Source organism: Labeo rohita, chromosome 5 (assembly GCF_022985175.1).
Source record: "Labeo rohita strain BAU-BD-2019 chromosome 5, IGBB_LRoh.1.0, whole genome shotgun sequence".
In the NCBI taxonomy this organism is placed as follows: Eukaryota; Metazoa; Chordata; class Actinopteri; order Cypriniformes; family Cyprinidae; genus Labeo; species Labeo rohita.
In genome coordinates, this window is record NC_066873.1 from 31,155,452 (window position 1) to 31,176,925 (window position 21,474).

Consider the following 21,474-nt stretch of genomic DNA (forward strand, 5'->3'; position numbering starts at 1 on the left):
AACAGTTGTTAAACCAGAATGCACACTTTAGTTAAACATGCACACACACACACACACACAAAATATGGTCAAATTTCTCTGCTATTCAGCTCATAGATCACTGTCTCTTTCACCTGCTGAGAACACAGACACCTGCAGACACGCAGAAATGCTTGTTTGGGGAGGAAGTGTTACATTGCTACATTAATTTGCATCTCAATACACACATCAGCAAACGACTTTACTGTCTGGTTGATGTCCAAAAAGCACATTGCTGTAACTTGAAAAAAAAAAGGCAATTAACATACAGCATAGACACACTTATATTTTTACAAGTCTTACACACAACAAAAAATAATTTACCTACTGTAAAATGAGTATGTATGCTGTTTTTCTACTTTTCTATAGCACAAAATATCAGCTATATTGAAGTACCCCTATGCAGATTTTTTCCATATGACAGTTTGCAGTGACCACAGCTGTCAAGCTGCAAACAAAAGACAAAAAGCACCATATAAAAACTTCATATGTGATTACATGCTGTATTCCATGTCCTCCTCCAAAGCTATGTGATAAAACCTCATTGCTGATCTTGTTCGGGTTAAAAAATGATGCCACACTGTGACAGGTTTGATATCACTTACACCTAAAAGGCAGGAATACAATATTCCAGTTTGAATATGCAGGCTGGAAAATGAATCTAGAAAGTTGTGGTGAAGGATAATATTTTCTATGAATAATGATCTAAATTCCATCTGTTATTCACACAAAGCTATCGTATGGCATCTGAAAACTTGTAATTGAGTTATATGCACTAATAATTCTGACATTTTTTGGAGCTTGAAAAGAGGTGGTCTAAACTATCAATGTATGGAAAAGTGTATGAACACATAAAAAAAAATCCTTGTATTGTGTTACATGAAAAAATAACAGCACATAGAGTTGGACTGACATGAATGTGAGTAAAAAGAAAAAAAAAAAGGGTTTAGCTCTACAAGGGCAGACTTGTACCCAGACACTTGGTAATACAAACCATGTGAAATTGGTGCAACCTGCCAATGCATCTGATTCATTACCAGTGTTCCCTGATAACCAACGAAGGCATCAGCAAATTAGATTAGCTCCAGTGCGATGACAGATAGAGCCACATCAGTCACAAACCTTCATTTGTTCTGAGGTATTTTCATTATATCTGGAAGGTCGGCGGTTTCAAGCACACACAAGCACACATACATATGCTCACAAACATAGGATTACATGCACAAATAGTGAAATACCCATCCATCTCCATAGTGCTCTGTTGACAAACTACACCTCAGCAGAGCTGGACAAACATACAGCTGTTTACTCTTCACTGAGATCATCTCATATGTAGGGCATCTGTCTTTCCAACCTGTAAAACTCATCTGGTCAGTCACCTACACAGACCACCTGCAGTTAAAACTACATCTGCATTCTAACCCCTGTGTAATCTAAAACATTTACCTTAAAGTTAACTTTAGGTAACGCTGCATTGGTAAACCATAATCAATCTAAATTCCCGCCCACCATTGTTATGTAACTCAGCAATAGAATGTATTATGCAAAACACAAGCATATCTCATACTCTTACGATCTAAATTCACAAGCAAAGAAACAATGTTTACTGCAAATACACTTACAGCTATGAAAACAGCAAAGATCCAAAAGCAACTTAAACAGGCTTAACCCCGAAAAAAAACTAAAATATGCAACAATTTATTTTACTTTCAGTCTATACGTTACAATTGGACCTCATATGGAACGTTTTGTGCGGTTCGGTCACATATCAGTGCACGAATGTTTTCTGCAACAATGAACACAGGACAAGCTGGTATGTCTGATTTGTAAATAAATTACAGATATACTCACATCAATCAGAACTAGAAACAAATTCCAAACAGATTGCAACTGTATACTGTTTGCAAACATTCGGACACCACCCACTATGGTTCTTCTAAAATTAAGGGGTTCTTGTTAATGAATGAATTTTAAAAAATTCATGAAACAACATTAAACTCGCCTGTGAATTAGCAGGCTGAATCAGACACACTTAGTAAGTGAATTGTTTAAAGCCCTGCTTTCCTCACTAAACTGTGTGTCATTCCTGGTTAATCAACCAGAAACCTGCAACATAGGCACTGTATTGCATCAGAAATCCAACCTCATTTCATGACGAAAATGTACCTGTGGGAACGCTGTCGCAAGACACAAAATACGTACTGCCATGTATGTTTTCGTGACATATTCGATGTGAAATGTCCACTGAAAGGCCCTAAAATGTAAATTTTTTTCCCTGGAGCAGATGAACGTACATATGGTATGTTTTATGTGACATTGGTTTTATTGCAGTTCTGACTTGAAATGTCTGTTGAGTGGCGCTATAACTCCGTGCTCCGTGCTGTTTTAAAATAACATACCATCTGTTCTACACCTAAACATACAAGATAGTATGAACAAAAGCAAATGTGACGTAAAAACACAAAACGCCAAGGATTCTGCATTAAATTCTGTGCCGGCTGAGCTACCAAGCAAGCTTATTATGTCCAGAAAGCAACACATATGGAGCTGTAATCATAACGGTGTACGAAAACAATTACAAGCGTTTGCTGTTTTACCGCCTCTAGTGTTCAGTATTGTTGGAAACTACAATGATACGTACTTATTGGTACACATTTTGCATCTTGCAAAAAAGTTCCCACAGGTATGGTTTCATCATGAGATCAACTGCAGAAATCACATACTCGTAGTAGGTACTTTTTTTTGCATAAGTATTTGACCCTTCGCAAACAGCTTGATTGACAGGCAATCTATCCTATCATAACGCTGAATACACCATTCTGTCCGACAAACAAATCAGAAAGGAGAGCAGATTAACTTTGGTGGACTTAAACTTGAAAAATTGTGTATTTTCGTCTTTCCGCGGTTGAAATAAAATACTTTCTGATGTTCATTCATGTTTATTCCATGCTTTAAGTAAATATAAAAAGACGATTGGTTCACGTGTTGCTGCTTGAACTGAGGCAACAGAGATCTGTCATGACACATTAAAGAGCCAACAAAACGGTATTTAAATTTTAAAGCTAAGACCTTGTTTTATACTAGAGGTAACCTGCTCTGTGTTGTCTGTGAACTTGTTGTCAGTTTCCAATTTGCTCCGCGACGCTTTTTTTTAACTGAGTAAGAACATGATGTGTAGTGTGAGAGTGACATTGTTTGTCAGACACAGCAACAGTAACTAAGGAGGGCGGGTTTTTGCATAGGGTCAGTTGACCGTTTGCAACAAGCTTGCTTGACAAGCGATCTGACCAATCATCACACCGTATCCGCCATTATGTCCGACAAACAAATCATACAGTAAAGCAGATCAACTTCGCTGGACTTAACTTGAAAAATGCTGTGTACTGACGTCTTTTTTCGCTGTTGAAATTAACATTATGATGTTCATTCATGTTTATTCCGTGCTTTAAGTAAATATGAAAAGACGATCGGTTCACGTGTTGCTGCTTGAACTGAGGCAATACAGCGATCTGTCATGACACATTACAGAACCAACAAAACAGTATTTATTGTTTGAATTTCTTAAAAAAAGACAAAATTTTAAAGCTAAGACCTTGTTTTATACCAGAGGTATACCTGCTCTGCCCTGTCTGTCTGTGTGTTGTCAGTTTCCTTTTTGCTCCGCAATGTTTTTTTTACTGTGTGAGACATGGTGTGTAGTGTGAGAGCAACATTGTGTGTCGGACATAGCAACAGTAACTAAGGAGGGCAGGTTTTTGCGAAAGGTCGATTACTTTTAAAAATAATATTCTATAGCATGAATGCAATCCAGACATTGTCATGTGACCTATGACTGTCTATGACATAATATTAAAGACATAATTTGCACTCAATTATGAATGCTGTTCTTAAAAAAATTAATGTATTTACAAAAAAAATATTGTTTGTGAAATGAGGTCCAACTGTAATGTTGAACAGGCTGGAACTTTGTGTGGGCAAACCTACACAAGAACCCACACTTCTACTTTATGCATTTATTTTATGTGATACAAAACAATCAGGATCATTAGAGTGATACCATCAAATTCGCACAAATTTATACTAAATACAAATAGAAAACGCCCTAGTAGTTTATATAACTTACATCATCTACTAAAACACCCCTTCATCACAGCACACACTAGTGACTGTAGCTGATGTGAAAAACTCAGTGAACCAAAGCATTTCAGAACATCTTTATCATGCAGAAAGTAATTTGGCTCCTTAATATTTCATTTTAGGATCCAATGACTCCCTAGTCATTCCTTTTGCCTGGAACCCTGAATAAGATACAGCCCCCTGCATTTTACAGCCAGTGTGAAAATCAGCTCACGACATGCTGTAACAGTTCTCTGAAATACTACACCTCCAGAGTCGAAACACTGAACCAAGAACATAATGATCCACTCATAACACTGTGAGTCATGACCTGGGGAGGATTTCACTCCTGGGAATGCTAAACGGATGTAAGCACTGTCTGTGACCGAACTACACTGTACTATTACTAGAACACAAGCAGAAAATTGATAATACAACACCACTGACTATAATACAAGAAGATTGCATTACATACTGGGACACATTACTATACAACCAGCAGAGATCTCTCTGGAGCTTTTCTTCTCATAAAGCAACTACCATTGTCCCAAGTGTACGCTAAAGCTTTATTACCACCTATTAGCTAACGCCTCTGTGCAAAAATATCACAGCAAAGGTAATAATCCTTTTTATGCATGCAATTGATAAGTTTCTGATTCAGGTGAAATGCTATACTTGTAAAGCATGTACAAGTTGATTTGTGGGTTAGCAATAAAGCATTACTCTTGAAAGGCTGAAAGCAATTACTGCACACCATGTGATGCATTTTTTAATTTAGCTGCGAGACCTCAACACTTCAGACTCTGACAATACACTTCCACATGAGCAGTGTACCTGTCATTATCAAATAAGACGGAGAAGTTAGCTGCTTCAGCGCACTGCAAGGAAAAGCTCTTTTGAAGCGCTGAATTTCCAAGCGGATGAAAATGCTTTAGAGAGAATCAATCCCATAGGTCATTATACTCAAATGATGAGGGTTTATGTATCAGTTAAACTCAAAATCTGCTTTAAACAGAGCTTTCTTTTTATAGCTAGTCTTAAGGTGAACTATTTTTACAACTAATTCAATCAGTACAAACCAAAACGAGTATTTCCTAAGCATTCTGCTTATAAAAAGACCTCTTTGTCTCTTTCCTCCCCCATCTCCCCATCCCACGGGTACCTTAAGCAGGCGCACAGACGGAAGGAAGGCTGCATGGCACAGTTTCCGTATGGTCCAGTTGAGTGGCCGAGGAGCATCCAGCTGGTTCATCGCTCCCGGCCGGACGTTCCCGCCATCCGGAAAAGGGCCCCACATTGGGGCGGCGATGCGCGAGGGGTCTCTGTCCGAAATCCACTTAACTCATGAAGCATGACCCTCCTCAGCCCCTGCCGCAAAGCCGCACAACCTGTTTCCCTCCGACACGGAGCTCTTCACCTGCACCCCCTCCCTGCCCTCCCTCCCCTCCCCACAGATCCACTGGATCGGGAAAACACCTTCAGACCATACAGGGTGTCCGGGTCCACTTCCACTGGCCACACAGACCCAACAGTGCCAGAGATGACTGGGAGCATGCGGTCTGAATGAGTGGAGAGGAGCAGAGAGAAGAGGAGCCAAGCTGAGTGGAAGAGAGGAGAGTGGGAAACAGTAGCTGTGATGTAGAGCAGCAGAGCGGCACTGTCTTGAAGAACCCGGAGAGAGAGAGAGGGAGAGAGAGAGAAAGAGAGAGAGAGGAGAGAAATAGATGGATAGAAGGAAGCAAGATGAATGATAGCATGTACTGACAAAAAAAAAAGATACAAGAGATCATGTTGTAGAATAAGGTTGAGAGTTGCTATGAAGCCAAAGCACTGGAATTGATGAGGAATATTAGAAAGCAGATGGAAAAGAATGACGGATTGTGCTCTTTTCATTTTAGTACCACATCTTTCTCTTGTTTTAGGTCTTTCAGGGTCACAAATGAAAAACTGAGAGGAAAGATTCCCTTGATTCCCTTTCTATTTGTACTTCTCTGACCTGTTCTCCTCTATTCCCTCCTTTTCTCTTCCTCTAAAGCCCCCTCCTCCTCCATTCCCGCACACTCCATCCTTTCCAAACATATGACGCATTGACCAACGAAAGGATAATGGAGTAGAGCGAGAAAGAGAGAGAGAGAGAGAGCGAGCAACAAAAAACTGTCTCTTCGGTGTACCAGATTGAACTGCTCCCCTCCATTGGATGGGTTTAATAATACAGTGTTTGTTATACGGTCCGCCATTGTTTCTGAAAACGTGTTAGGGAAAAAAATTTCCCTGAGGGAGAAGTGTTTAAACAAATAAATGAAGAGAATGCAATAGAAGAGTTGGCCATCGTGTGTTGCACTCACTAGGTCGGCATCCCTGAGGATCAGATCGTAATAATGAATCTCAACAATCAATCCCCACTCTCCACAGGCATCACCTGGCCATGCAGATGTGAGAGATGTCACAGAGACCTGGATGGAATACTAAGTAGCGCACAGAGCGGGAAGCTCCTCCTCTTCCTGCTTCCTCCTTGGATGTGGGGTTCTCCTGCCACTCAAGGTGTCTTGAGATGGTGAGAAGATTATGCAACTCTTCAAGGCAAGGTGTGTATCCATAGCAACCTCCGTTTACCAGTGTCAGTGGAAGATTGGGTTTAATGTGCAGGTATGTGGAAAGAGGATTGTCCTCCAATCAGATCTGACAAGACGGTCGAGAAGCTCCCAGAGATACAGAGATTTAGTGAGTGGGATTTAAACAGAGAGAGCATGAAGACACTGTACACATGCTTACCATATTTATGTGACACCAATAACCATCTGCCACGAGCATGTCCATGTTCATAACAAATAATATATTTAGGAAAAAAATATTAAAGATGGAAATCAGATGAGGTAGATTTATCACAAAGTCACAGTTAAGTAAACAATGGGGTGATATTATAAATGTTAATTTATTAAATAAAATAATTAGTTTTAATATTTGAATGTTATTTTGAATCTTCTATATACATAAGCTTAAAAATCCCTGTTTTTAAGAACTACAACGAACGGCTTCTTTGGACTACAACGTTTGTTTTCCGCATGCAATTATGTCACAACATGGTCCATTAGAATATCATTAAATTAAATCCCGCCCACAGAAATTCTAATTGATGTGGGGTGTGTAGGGACGAGGTGGAGGATTAGCCTAACTTTAGCAATGCAGCGAGGAAAACTGTTTCAATGAGCCGCAGCGTGGCGGGTATAAACACATGCACTGACTAGAGTGGCCGCTTCAGAGCAGTAACGCTCCGCAGACGTGTGCAGTACAGGTGGTCGAAACACATGCCGAAGCTGCAATCTACTCCGGTTGCCACGTCAGAGCTGTAACACGCGGCAGACGTGTGCAGTGTGTGGTAAGAGATTTATTCATCATACAGTGTAGATAGCTTCACTTATAATGCGAATGTTTTTTTAAAATGCATAAACTTGCACTAGAATAGGCTAGGCTAATCAGTGATGATGTTCTTTGATAATGTTAGGCTGCTTTTAGCCTTATGCTGGAGCTGGTTTCCGGCAAAGAAACTAAGTATGTAAGTAATTAAATAAATTAGCACGATAATATCATGTATTGGCGATCTTGCAAGCTGGCGATAGGACCCAACACTACTGTAGCATATTATTTACTCTCCCTCCATACATCCTAGGTGTATATGACTTCCTTCTTTCAGACGAATGCAATCTGACTTATATTAAAATTTATCCTAGCACTCCCAAGCTTTAGAATGCCATAGATGCATGTTTTTCCTCAGCAGTCCAAAACAAGTCCAATAATATGCATCCATCCAGAATAAAAAGTGCCTCACACGGTTCTGGTGGGTTAATAAAGGAGTTAACCAATCACAACACATTTCGTTTTTCGGAAGGCGGGCCTTCATTAAACCCGGAACTAATCGAGCCTTATGTGCCAGGCTGGGAGAAAATGTAATAATGTAATAAAAATAAATTTTTCTGTTAAAGCATGTTGCATTACACCCCCAAAACAAAATAATGCAAATATTTTTGAACACTGTTTTAAATTTCCATTCTGTCAAGCATGAAAGCATGTTGCATTACACCCCCAAAACAAAATCAAGACTTTGTAAAAGAGCATAATAGGACCCCTTTAAAATATATTCATTTTTTTTTTTCTTTATAACTGTACTGCATTAATAGTTTGATGTTTTCTACTGTTTAAGAAAGAAAAATCTGAAAGAAGGTTTGTGAAATCGCTCCGAAGTCCAGATCTGAATCAAATGATGCCATCCACACTCCAAAGTTCGCACAAATTGTGCATTACGTCATTTGATTTGATTCATTTAATCATTTAATTTGATAAATGTTTTTTGAATTGTGTGAATTTTGCATGCAAAGATTGCTTTTTGCTTATTGACAAAATTACACACTTATTTCATAGATACATGTTTTTTCAATAATTCAGGACTTTTCAAGTACCTCTTCAGGAATATTGCTATTTTTAAGGGTTTTCCAGGCCTTAAATTTTAAAATGTTTTAAAAATTCAAGTACGTCAAGCACTTTAAGCACCTTAACCCTGGCTTAATTTTAGATGTAAAAATGTCTCTTTTTTTCCTTAAACAAAAAGTCCTGAACTAAATAACAATTTCATCTCATGATGAAAATGTACCTGTGGAAACTTTTTCACAAGACGCAAAATATGTACCGCCATGTATGTTTCGTGACATATTCAATGTGAAATGTCCACTGAGTGGCACTAAAAGAGTATTCAGTTTTTTTTTTCCTTGGGAACAGATAAATGTACACATGGTACATTTTATGTGAAGTTGGTTTTGTACGTGTCACTGCAGTTCAGACTTGAAATGTCCATTAAGTGGCACTATAACTCCAATGCTTCATGACGTTTTAAAGTAACATGCCATCTGCACTACACCTACTAACCTACTTGACAGTATAAACAAAAGTGAATGTGACGTAAAAACGCAATCACAAGCATGCCGTTTTAGCTTTTTTTTTTTTTTTTTTTGATCTCTCATCTTTCAGCTCTTTCATTGCGAGTCGTTTTTTGCGGAATTCGTAAGCAAGGATTCAGCATCCTAAGTCCAATTCTGTGCCAGCTGAGCTACCAAACAAGCTTGTAACATTTGAAAAGCAAAACATATAGGGCTGCAATCATAAATGTGTATGATAACAATTACAAGTTCTCACTGTTTTACCACCTCTAAAGTTAATATCTGTTGAAAACTGCAGTGATATGTACTTATTGGTACATATTTCACAACTTGCAAAAAAGTTCCCACAGGTACGTTTTCACCATGAGATCATGTAGCAAAATAGTCATAGTGCAGCTGAAATTTGTGATTAAATTAATCGTGCCTGTAGAAAACAATGGGGAAAAAAAGTTTAATAACACAATTTAATGGATGTGACCAGACAAGCCCCAACAAACTATTTATAAATTCACACGCCAAACCTCCGGACTGGTGATAAGTGAGTGTAGCTTAGGATAAAAGTCAACCCACTTAACCAGCACCATTCATTTTAACTTCAGCATGCATCACACAACATCTGCACAACACAGTCATGACCAGGTCTTCATTATATACATGCACACACACACACACACGAACAAACAAGCAATTCACAGCAGCTTCTAATTACTTTTTGACCTACACAAAAGCAATCACACATCATTGTTTACATGTCACTACCTCCTCGCCGCAAAACACTGGTGTGGAAAATATGTTCCACAGAATGTTTGTGCATTTCAATCTGTTTATGTGTGTACACGCAAATATATTTGAACGTGTGTGTACATGTAAGGTGTTGAATGTCATCAGATGATCATCAGACAAGTATTGATTCATATGCCAGTTTCAGGGCAGATCCCATTATCAGCAGTGATTCAGAGTAATAATGCTTGACGGCTTAATAAATGCATGAATAATATATGCTAAAGATCTACTAATTTTAATAATAGCCAAAATTAAAGGGATATTTTACCCAAAAACAAAAGTTCTGTCATTAATTACTCACTCCAGAGTCTGTCGTTCCAAACCTGTAAGACCTTCTTAATCTTCATCTTCGGTAACACAAATTAAGATATTTCTGATGAAATCCCAGAGCTTTCTGACCCTGCATAAGGAGGACCCTTGCTGTCTATGCAGGGTCAAAAAGCTCTTGGATTTCATCAAAAAAAAATCTTAAAGGGATAGTTCACCCAAAAATGAAAATCTGATGTTTATCTGCTTACCCCCAGGGCATCCAAGATGTAGGTGACTTCGTTTCTTCAGTAGAAGATTTTTAACTCAAACTGTTGCAGCCTGTCAGTAAGACATGAGACAATTGATCTGTGTAAGAAACTGATCAGTATTTATATCATTTTTTACCTCTGATCCACTGCAATGTCCAACTGTCCTGAGCGCGTTTACAACAGCCGGCGTGTATCGCATCAACATGCTCTGGCATAGTAGATGCATGCACGTCTGTTTAAACAGTGTGACTGTGGGTACGACGGCTACTTAAAATGGTAATTACTTGTGCTTATCCTAATTGTTGCAACTGATTAAAAACTTAAAGATTACATTTGCTTATGTGAACTCATCCGGGAGTGTTGACTTTTACTGACTCCCAACTTTCGAGCATGATCGACTGAAGTTATGGTTGCTTGCTCTTGTATATGCCAGAGCACGTTGATGCTGCACACGCTGGCTGTTGTGCAAGCAGTGAGGACAGTTGGATATTGCAATGGATCAGAGGTAAAAAATGATATAAATACTGTTCAGTTTCTTGCACAGATCGATTGTTTCATGTCTTAACACCTCAATGTATCGTCACGAGCCGCAGGGTTTAATTTGGTTTGGTCTGTATTCAGTTGGTATTGGACTGCATCTTCGTTTGTGTTCTACTGAAGATACAAAGTCACCTACATCTTGGATGCCCTGGGGGTAAGCAGATATACATCAAATTTTCATTTTTGGGTGAACTATCCCTTTAATTTGTGTTCCACACATAAACTAAGGTCTTACGGGTTTGGAACGACATGAGGGTGAGTAATTAATGACAGAATTGTCATTTTTGGGTGAACTATCCCTTTAAGAAAGTGCTTATTGAGATATGTACACATACACCAACATACAAAAATGTGAAGATGATACTCAACAAAAGCATCCCAATCTTTTTTTAACAGTTGTGCAGTAACAAAAGCCTCTCCGGAAAATGGACAGAGAATGTGATGCTTTAGAATTTGGTCTTTCTCTTTCAATCTTCATCAGCGTAATGGCCATTCCCACCATCCTCAGACATTCACTGAGACTGTCATTGTGTGATTTTAAGCACATTGCTTGGAATATTTTTTTAAATTGAAATCATTTGCACTATTTTAACCAAAACAAACACATACAGTAAACCAACAAAACAATAGGATTTTCACAAAATTTTAATTAATAAAACTCTCCCCTGAAAAAAGACCCAGTGCTACAAAAAAAAAAAAAAAAAAACTGCTCCATTATCAGGTCTCAATGATGGAGATTTACTACACAATCAATGGATTCCAACAATGTGCTGGATTTGCGGTGAAACCTGTAAAGACTATAGCACAGCACCCTTATCATTATTCAGAAGGGATGATGGAGTGAGAACTGTCTCTTTAATGAGCTCTAGTTGCAAGCCGTATTAGTTCGGGAGCATGGCAGTCCCAGCCAATTTGAAACAGTGGCAGAAGTGAATGTTCCTAGCACACTATATCATCCTTTAATCTCTGCAGAACACTTTGTGACTTCACACCCTCCCTGTTACAGACATATGCAACTCATTTTGCATGATCACTTTTGCACATCTTTTTATACCATATTTCACTATATAAGACTCACTTAGAAGCTACAGAACAATCACTAATACAGCAACACTGCATTTGTATCTCATTTGTATGTACCCGCAAGAAGCTCTAATTATGTAAAAAGTGTACGCTTGTTAGAGCTGCAGAGATTGTGTTTATTGTGATGGACACTGTGCGGTTGTGGGCAGTAAAAATCAAACGCTTCTTGGTCATCACGATAATGAGCCATTTGCTTTCTTTAGTTTCAAAAAGCGTTGGTGATTATATGTGATCTGCCTCATGTACCGAGGGTATCTGACACGGCGTTTGTGTATTCTATTGTCAAGGCACCACTTAGCAAGGTTGAAGATATTCTTCCTGATGTATTATACAACTTTAGGCTTTTCTGTCCAGTTGTGGAACTCACAGTACCTATTTATGTAACATCGCACTCTGAATACTGGTGTTGTTTGGCTTTATAGTAACACTGGCCCATTTAAGTGAATAATCACGGAAGAATATAACCTTGGAGATACATGTACTCCGCCGCTTAATGTCACTTTGAAATGTAGATACAGGTTAAATGTGCACCAGAATAGTTTTTGTTGCCATTTTGAACCCAGGAATAGAAGACATTATGGGAATGTGTGTCGCTTGCTTGTTTTTAGCACTGTAGAGGCTGTGTGCTTATTTACCCAGACATCAGGCTCTCCTTATTTCTTCCTTGTCTGATATCCATTTTTATTACATTTCTCCTGCAGCCATGTCATTACCACTATCATATTTTCTCTGAAAGGCTCATTCTTACTCCATGCTCTGATTTCTCCCCACTCCTCTTTTTTCTAGATTTTTTAAATAACTTAAAGCACGAAAAAAATGTGTGTGATGCATCTATTCAAACACTAGATGGCCATCACATAAAACGAATCCATGCACTTGAGCTGAGCTGGAGAATATAAAGAAACATCTAGCTTATCAATATTTTTTCTTAAAAGCATCAGTATGTTTATTATGCAACTGATAAAAAATAGTCCTCTATATAAAAGGGGAAACAGGAATGTAAAGATTCAGAACAGCATGTATATATATATATAGCAAATGCAATGCGGAAATGTCCCCAAAGCACTATAATATATCCTATATTCAAAGCACAAATAGCTTATTTCAATAGCAAATGCAGTCATTTCACATGCATTTGTGTAAATGCACAATGGCATATTATGGAGCTTTGGCTATAAAATAGTGTCCTGCAAATAACCACTAAATAATTCAAAATGTAACACAAAAATGTATTAAAAAGTGTATCTGATATCACTTTTTTACATTAAAAATAATGAAACTGATAAAACATTGTTAAATATTTTATCCTAATATTAGTCCTAATTCCTACCCTGTAAACCGTCTAAACAAATCCAGAATTACTATAAATATTTTACTATTATGCAAACTGGACTGAACGGAGTTAAGCTGAACCTGATGAAACAGGCGACTGGTGGGTGAAATGAGCTCTTAAAAGAGCTGACAGGAAGATGAACCAAACAGGGCAGGAGCAAAACTAAAAAGAATTGTAATCAACTTATATTTATGAACTAAAATGATCTAAACAGCAAAGATTAATTATACATGTTCAGAAACCTTAACAAAAAAGGAACATATGTAGCTGAAGCCACATGATCATAGTCTGTATGAAGTCCAAAAGAGATCATGTGACCCCAGAACAGCAGTTCAGTTTTTCAAAAAGGCCCTTTTTCCATTTTAATAAAGGTATCTGAAGCCATACCTTCACACTATGATCATCGGTTCACACATCTGCAGACTATTGATGTCACTTACCTCTCTCCTCCCTTCCTCCATCTCCTCACACTCTTTTCTCACTGCTAAAACACTTTTTTACACTGAAAAGGTGCTAGCTATCAACGGCCACACCACACATTGACAACCAGCTTCCACCCACCACATACACCCTTATTCAAAGTCTCATCTCTCAGTTTCCAACTGATCTATAGGCCATCTCTCAGAGTAATTTTCTCCAATAATGCTTCCTTTCAATCTGCACTTGAAGAAGTCATCAATACATGACTTGTTAGAGACAGCCTTCTGAACATACTTAAGAGGCCTTGAATGACCTCAGTGCTAAAAATGGAAGTGGAAAACAATTCTCAGATCAACAATTCTCCTCGCGTTCTTGACAACATACTTGAACGAGTTGTTTTTAATCAGGTCTTTTTCAGAACAACCTGTTGGAAGCCAATCAAGCTTCTGAAGAGTGCATTTCATGGGGACTGACCTGCTGTCTGTCACTAAAAACCTGTGGCTGATGAGAGTTCATCTGTTATTATCAAACTGGCTACCATTTTAGTGTGAATTTGAATGGAATTGGTCACTCGACACATGAAGTTGAATTGTAATCACAAGAAGAGGACTTTAATGAAATATAATGAAAATACAAAAAGTAGGGACATAACGATATCAAAATCTCACGATACGATAATATTGCGATATGAAGTCCATGATACAATATTTATCATTATGTTTAAAAAATAAAGACGAATGAAAAATTGAATAAAATTGAATTTTGTACATTTAAAATTTTGTGCACTTTGAGAGTTCAAAATTGAGAGCTCCAACCCATGTTCTTAACTAAGAAATCTTAAAGAGGTACACTTCCAAAACAAAGATTCACATACAATGTACTCACCCCATTGTCATCCAAGATGTTTGTGTCTTTCTTTCTTCAGTCGTAAAGAAATTATCCATATAATGGACTGATACGGTGCCCAGATTTTGAAATTCCAAAATGCAGTTTAAATGCGGCTTCAAACGATCCCAATGTGGTTGTAAATGATCCCAGCCAAGAAAGAAGGGTCCTACCTAGCGAAACTTTTTATTCTTAAACGCTCGTCTTGCCTTGCTATCGTTGAACTCTTCTGTATTCTGGCTCAAGACAGCTAGGGCATGCTGAAAAACTCCAATCGTATTTTCTCCCTCAACTTCAAAAGTCATTTCAAAATCATCCTACATCGCTGCAGAAGTACCAACCCAGTCTTTGCAAAGTGAACATGCAAAGAAGATCAAACACCCTTAACAAAAAAGGTAAAACAGCGATATAGGGCGATTTTGAAGTTGAGGGAGAACATGAGATGGGAGTTTTTAGACATACCCTAACTGTCATGACCCAGAACAAAAACAGTTTAGGCAGAGTGAGACAAGACGAGCGTTTGACATTAAAAAGCATATAAATTCTATTATTTTTATGAAACTAAACGATCGTTACACTAGATAAGACCCTTCTTTCTCCGCTGGGATCATTTACAACCTCATTTGGGATCGTTTGAAGCCGCATTTAAACTGCATTTTGAAAGTCCATTATATGAAGAAAAATGCTAAAATGTTTTCCTCAAAAAACAATTTCTTTACGACTGAAGAAAGAAAGACATGAACATCTTGGATGACAATGGGGTGAGTACATTATATGTGAATCTTTGTTTTGGAAGTGGACTTCTCCTTTAAGTCAGAAAAAGTCAGTGCTTCGCTTTGTAACGCGCATCGAAAACAGACTTGATGAAGGGATTTAAGCCATATTGCGCGTTTTAGTTTGTTTGACAGATACTGTGTCAAAACATAATGGCCCAAAACACAACTTTAAAGACCTTTTATGTTAGAATAAGAAGTTTAAAACTACACTTTTTGCCCGGAAGACCTATCGTTTCATATCGTCATATGACCATGATTATATCAAGAAATTAAACACAAATGCTACTACACAAATTTATATAAGTGGAAATTCAAGGCTTTGAATTTCAATTTCGCATCCTGTTTGCTACCCAAATTCACAGAAAATGAGCTGGAATTTGAAAGTCATTCTCATTTGAAGTCTCTCATTAAAGTTCTCATTCTGCTACATCAGTGACAGTAAATTACCAGAAAATTGTTGGGCATCACGGTCAGAGCTCCTTGTCATCCCAGCAAGCCCATGGATTCAGCACAACATGTTGTTACAAGTGGCTTTGACCTGGGCTGACCTTCCTGCATGCACAATTAAACTGCAGATGATCCAGAATGTGATCCCTGATCTTCAGTGAACCTAAGAAGGCTACTTCACACCATCTTTGTCTCGCTTCACTAGTTGCTAGTAGTTGTCTGTGCTAAATTAAAGTAGCTGTCCTGACACTTTCAGATACAAGAGTCAATGCATCTGCAAGTCTTCATCTAAACTCACTGTTGCAAGACAATGCTCCTTCACCTCTGCAGTCTGCAAGTCAGAGGCATCACAATGAGGCAATAAATCACTTTCTAACAGAATTTCTGCTGAACAGGTTGTGCTAGGTCTAAAGTTATGCGGATTGTTACCTTCTATAAATCTTCAGCTTGCACTGAGATCTGCAGTGCTGTCAAAGCCTTACAGAATTTCCCAGACAATGGCAGCATCTCTGCCAGGTTTCATTTGCATTTTTACTTTACTTTAAATGCTTCACTTCACCACCTGATGCAAGGTCATGCTGTGTGTTTTACTTAATGACTCAAAGAAAATGAGCCCCAAAAATGATCATTTAGTACTCAAATCTACAGTACATTAACATACTTAATAACATGCAAAAAATATACTTCTCCAAAATTAAATAAAATTGCATGTTTTGAGGGAAACGAATAAAAGAATAAAAAAAGCATTAATTTAAAGAATCAAATACTGTGCGTTTAGAACTAATAGCCTACATTTCCAGACCCTAACCACTAGAGGGACCAAGTATTTTGTGAACTCTTCTGTTCTCAGTTCAGTTACAGAGGTGATGCTGTGTCCGAAATGGCTGTCTGTAAAATACACTAGCTACTCAAATGCATATTTAAAAAAACAAAACAAACAAAAAACTGTAGAAAATCATTTAAATAGGCACAGAACTTCAGTGGTAAAACATTAAGCCTTCATTATGTACATAGAAAATAATAAACGCTAAGTACCCTGACCCTCTTCCGAAAGAGCAAAATAAACATGGCCAGACGGTTTAGAGCCATATGCTTTGGATTCTCAGGAGAGCATGCTTTTTTTTTTTTTTTTTTTTTTTTTTTTTGGCTGCCAGTATCATTAAGATAACAAGTTAATCAGACATTCAATCTAATGGGAATAATTACTGAATTAGATTTAACCTCTTGCAAATGAAAATGTGCAAATACAAGGACAAAGACAGCTAGAACTGAAATTAGTATAAAAAAAAAAAGAGACATCAAGCAGAAAGTAATTCTGACAAAAACAGATGCAGATGTTTTTTTAGTTTGCAAATTTGAGATGCTTTAAACATGTTTAGTAAGTCACTCTGGATAAGAGTGCCTGCTAAATGGCTTGCATGTTAATGACTGAAATTTACATTTAAGCCAATGAAAAGCAATTTACAGTGAATGACATTAAAATTTCTCCCAGCATGGGGAAGCTTTATATTATACTTAATCAGGAAGAATCATGAAGTAGAATGCACGAAGGAAACATTCACCCATACCAACTCTGAACATTAATCCAAAATAATGATTTGCAAGGTTAAATAATTATTGTATTACATCCGCGAAATACAGAATCACTGTAGCTAGTTTCATTTTAAGTATTTCGAATAATAGATAAATTAAGAAGCAGCAGGAAGCTGAGAAGCATTGCAGGTTCAAGCTTCTTTCTTCCCCCGCACCTGTGCCAGATCTGATTTGCGAACTGACGAGTATGAATACGAAACCAATTCCCACCTGCCAGTCAGCAAATGACATTGTATTGCCCACTGTGAAATGGTTCTGAAAAGTATGAATTCATTAAAACCGCATGTAAAAATGCTGCTAACAGTACAGTAGATGTTCTTTAGCATCTGAAGACATACATATGCTGTTATAATTGTGTGCGTTGCTGTGCATAAAAGCAATTATTTGTGCATATGCGCATTTGAATGCAGGAAGGCGTATTTAATTGCAGGTGTGACAGGTATTACAAGAGCGTGCTTTGTATTAGCAATTCAGGAGGACGTGAGCGTGCATTTGGTATGAACATTTGGAGATGTGCGCATAAGTGTGTGTGTCTCTTTACAATACCGCAGTGTCACTGGTGCTCTTCTAAGCCTGTGATGCTGAGCTTGGCCCTGGAGGCAGGAGGATAATAGCAGCTCTGTGGGGCTGTGGAGGAGTCAGAGGATGGGATGAGTCTCCTACTGGGTCTCCTCCCTCTCTCAGGAAGACCTCCACCGGCTGATCTCTCCCTGTTCACTGCCCCATCTGGAGCCATCAAACCCATGGGCCCAGTGAGCCGCCATCAAAAACCAACCTTAACACGTCAGACAAAACCAGTCACACATCATTAATTCACTGATTACGTTTATGGTACTCTGTCATATATCGTGAACTGTAAAAGGGACTCAAGCTTGAAATTAAATGGGATGTGTTTGGATGTGTGTTAAGATCCAAAATCTCCAGAGTCATGTTTAGAGCGAAGTCAGTAATGGAGGGAAACAAAGCATTGCATATAATATTCATGATGCTGTACCTGGCACAAATGCTTTGTTTATGTTTTTCTCATAGCATTTATATAACCCTCAAAACAGATAAACACACATTTGTTTCACTATATTAGTAAGGACATCTCACAGATTACCATTGTTTTTATTCCCAGTTAATGATATTTTCAATCACCCACCCTGACCGCAAAAACGCTCACAGAAACCTGTACAAAACACCAGATTTAAATATAAGCATGATTTGGCTGATGTTTAAGCCTTTTAAATGAGTAAGGTCCAACTCACTAGTCAGCGTTCAACAGATTTCACAAAATAAGTGAGGACATTTCTGAATAGTGACAGCATTTTGTAAGTATAGTGAAACCTGACAGACATTCACACACACTCACACGCACACAGAATTACACAATTCATTTCACAATTCGCCTAAAAGTATGTGGCAGAATAGTAGCCAAGCTTTTAGATACTCTACTTTGTCACTATTACGTCTTTAACGGACGCTCAGTTGCTTAGTAATGTGCATTCTGCCACTGTTTAAAGTGCCCTGTCAATCATCTTGTCACAGTTAACATCCTTCACATTTAATTTAATTTAACTTCCTACCATATTGATGAGAAATGAAGAGGCATGTTGATTTGCCAGTCGTGGGTCTTTCATGCCGAGAACTCTGCTCATGTGTTTGCATAATGATGCATTTAAAATGTAATGACCAAACGTATCTTCATAAAAGTACACAAATATGCTTCACATGAAATATAACATTAGATAAATGTTTTTTTCATCAGGTTAGACATTGATTATTTATCACTCATACCTCTTTCAACACCTGTCCGATGGTCATTTCCGTCATGTTTGTAGTTTTTTAACACTGCACAATGTGTTGTGGGCAATATTAGCCTTTAGAGTGTGCATCAATCTGCACTTCGAATTCTAACCGGAATTAGTAGATAGGGATTCTTGGGCCCTACGAAATCCGTTTTACTTTTTTCCAAATTCTGTTTTTTCCATTTTAATTTTTCTGGATTCCGTTTTTTTCCCGTTTAAATTTTTCTCAACTCCTTTTTAATGGTTAAATTAAATTTTATTAATCAAAGAGCATGTCTAATTAATTAAAATCATGAAACTTATACAATTTCACATCAAATTAATAAAGGTTTAACAAAAATGACATGATTAGGGCCCTATGAAATGTTTTATTTTTTTCTCACCATATGTTTTATTGTTATCAAATTCTGTGTTTTAGCATGTCTAATTATTTGAATGCATACTTAATTTATTCAAATTTATTCTTAAAATAGCCTTATCAAAGGTTTTTTTATTCTGTTGTTTATTTAAAATTAAGGCATAAAACATTAATTTCATTTATTTTTAATTATTGTTACTTATCTTTTAATGAAGTTTTTTGGCAAACAAAGGGGAATTTACTATTAAAATTAAAACATGGAAGAAATGTTGTGTGATTATACCCTAAAAATAATGTTTGTTTCATTTTGGTAGCAGGAGTAATAGTAGTAATATATATCTTGCACAATGTCTTCAAGTTAAATGGGACTTTTATTTTGACGGGTTGACGTGTCTACCTTTACATTTCTGTGTGTATACGATATGACGCTAGTTTTCCTAAAATGGAACAGTCAAATGCTCATGAAGTGACTCTCAGCAGATACTGTTCATGCATTTATGTCTTCATTTAGTGAGACGACAGATGCTGAAATCACCGCGAGCGTGCTTGAGTGTGTGTAGTAAACAAAACCACTGGTTTGGTCCATTCATTAAAACAGAGACACGCAGAACATGCAGATTTCACATTTAAATGGTATTTTGCTGCGTAATATTTACAGAGAGTAGTCCATATTGCGGTTTGAAGTAATGACCTAATTTTGATTAATTCAATAAAACTTTGACAAATTCCGTGACATTCCACATTATTCAGTAAATTCCGTTTTTATGATTGGATTCGGCAATCCCGCCAGCGTTCTCCACATCGCGGAAACCACAGTATGGAGGCAAATATAGTTATTGTCGTATTTATAGTTAATGTTATTGATATATATCGTTATAGCGATGCCATAGAAATACACAGAGCTACTGCAAGAATGTAACATCAATGGATGTTAATGTAACTGATGATATTCACAGCCTTATACGACTTGGCACAAGCTGATTGGTTCATGTTGCATATGCAGCCAATGAATTTGAACCTTTACCTTTAAATGGCTGGAAGGCATTCACTCGAGCTTTTCGCAGCAGCAAGCTTTGAGTTCCTCTGAAACCCTCCACCTTCCCCAGCTCCACCTGTATAGATCTGCTACGGGTTATTTTGTATGCTATTGTGTAGCAGCAGTATGTCTTAAATACTCACAGCACCGTATCGCCATATGCTTTGGCAGTAGCAAGCTCCTGTAATTGCTTGCAGCAGCAGCAGCAGCAATAATCTACAACTACAGCAATAACCAACAGCAGCAGCAATTCAGCAGCAGCTTAGCGGATCTATTCTGCTAAGATCAAATACATTAACATTGCCATATCCATTACCATGCTATAATCTTCTGGGAGTTGTCACAGAAGCAATGTACTTATTGGTACGTATTTTGCACCTCCACAAGTACGTTTTTGTCATAAGATCAGGTAGTAAATTTCCCCTTTTTTTCTTTGCTTTCTCTCTTTTATTTATATATCTAATTTTCTTTCCATTCACATAATTTCCTTTTCTTTCTTTCCATCCTTTTTTTATTTTCTTTCCTTCACTTCTTCCCTTTTTTCATTTTTCTCATTTCTTCTCCCCAATTTTATTTCGTATTTTACTATTGCTTCCCTGCTTCTTGCCTTTATACACTATATGTAAATTAACTTTGCCTGAGGTGAGTTGTTTTAAACAATAAATGCAATATTTCACTGTCAACTATGTAAATTGCTCTGCACACACCTTCAATCAGTTTTTCTGGTTCTGAAACTCTGCCTAAAGCTCCGTAACTACTCTACAATACACCGGGCCTATTTGAACATTTTGTTTTTTAAAACTTTTGTAAAATAATAACAAAGAAATCTGCTTTTAACATGCAGTATTCA

The 21,474-nt window shown here is 37.5% G+C and overlaps 1 protein-coding gene across 9 annotated transcripts in view; it reads right to left on the bottom strand.

The window, feature by feature from the left end:
• trpm3 (transient receptor potential cation channel, subfamily M, member 3) overlaps positions 1-21,474 on the bottom strand; it is a 170,821-nt gene that overhangs the window by 115,342 nt on the left and 34,005 nt on the right. For 3 of the 9 annotated variants that reach the window (XM_051108898.1, XM_051108905.1, XM_051108897.1), the window contains exon 1: positions 5,297-6,184. The exons of the other annotated variants lie outside the window; for them this stretch is intronic. In XM_051108898.1, coding sequence (XP_050964855.1) covers positions 5,297-5,431 — 135 coding nt within the window. In that variant the 5' untranslated portion in view covers positions 5,432-6,184. Of the gene's footprint in view, positions 1-5,296; positions 6,185-21,474 lie in introns of those variants that run through there. 9 annotated transcript variants of the gene reach the window in all.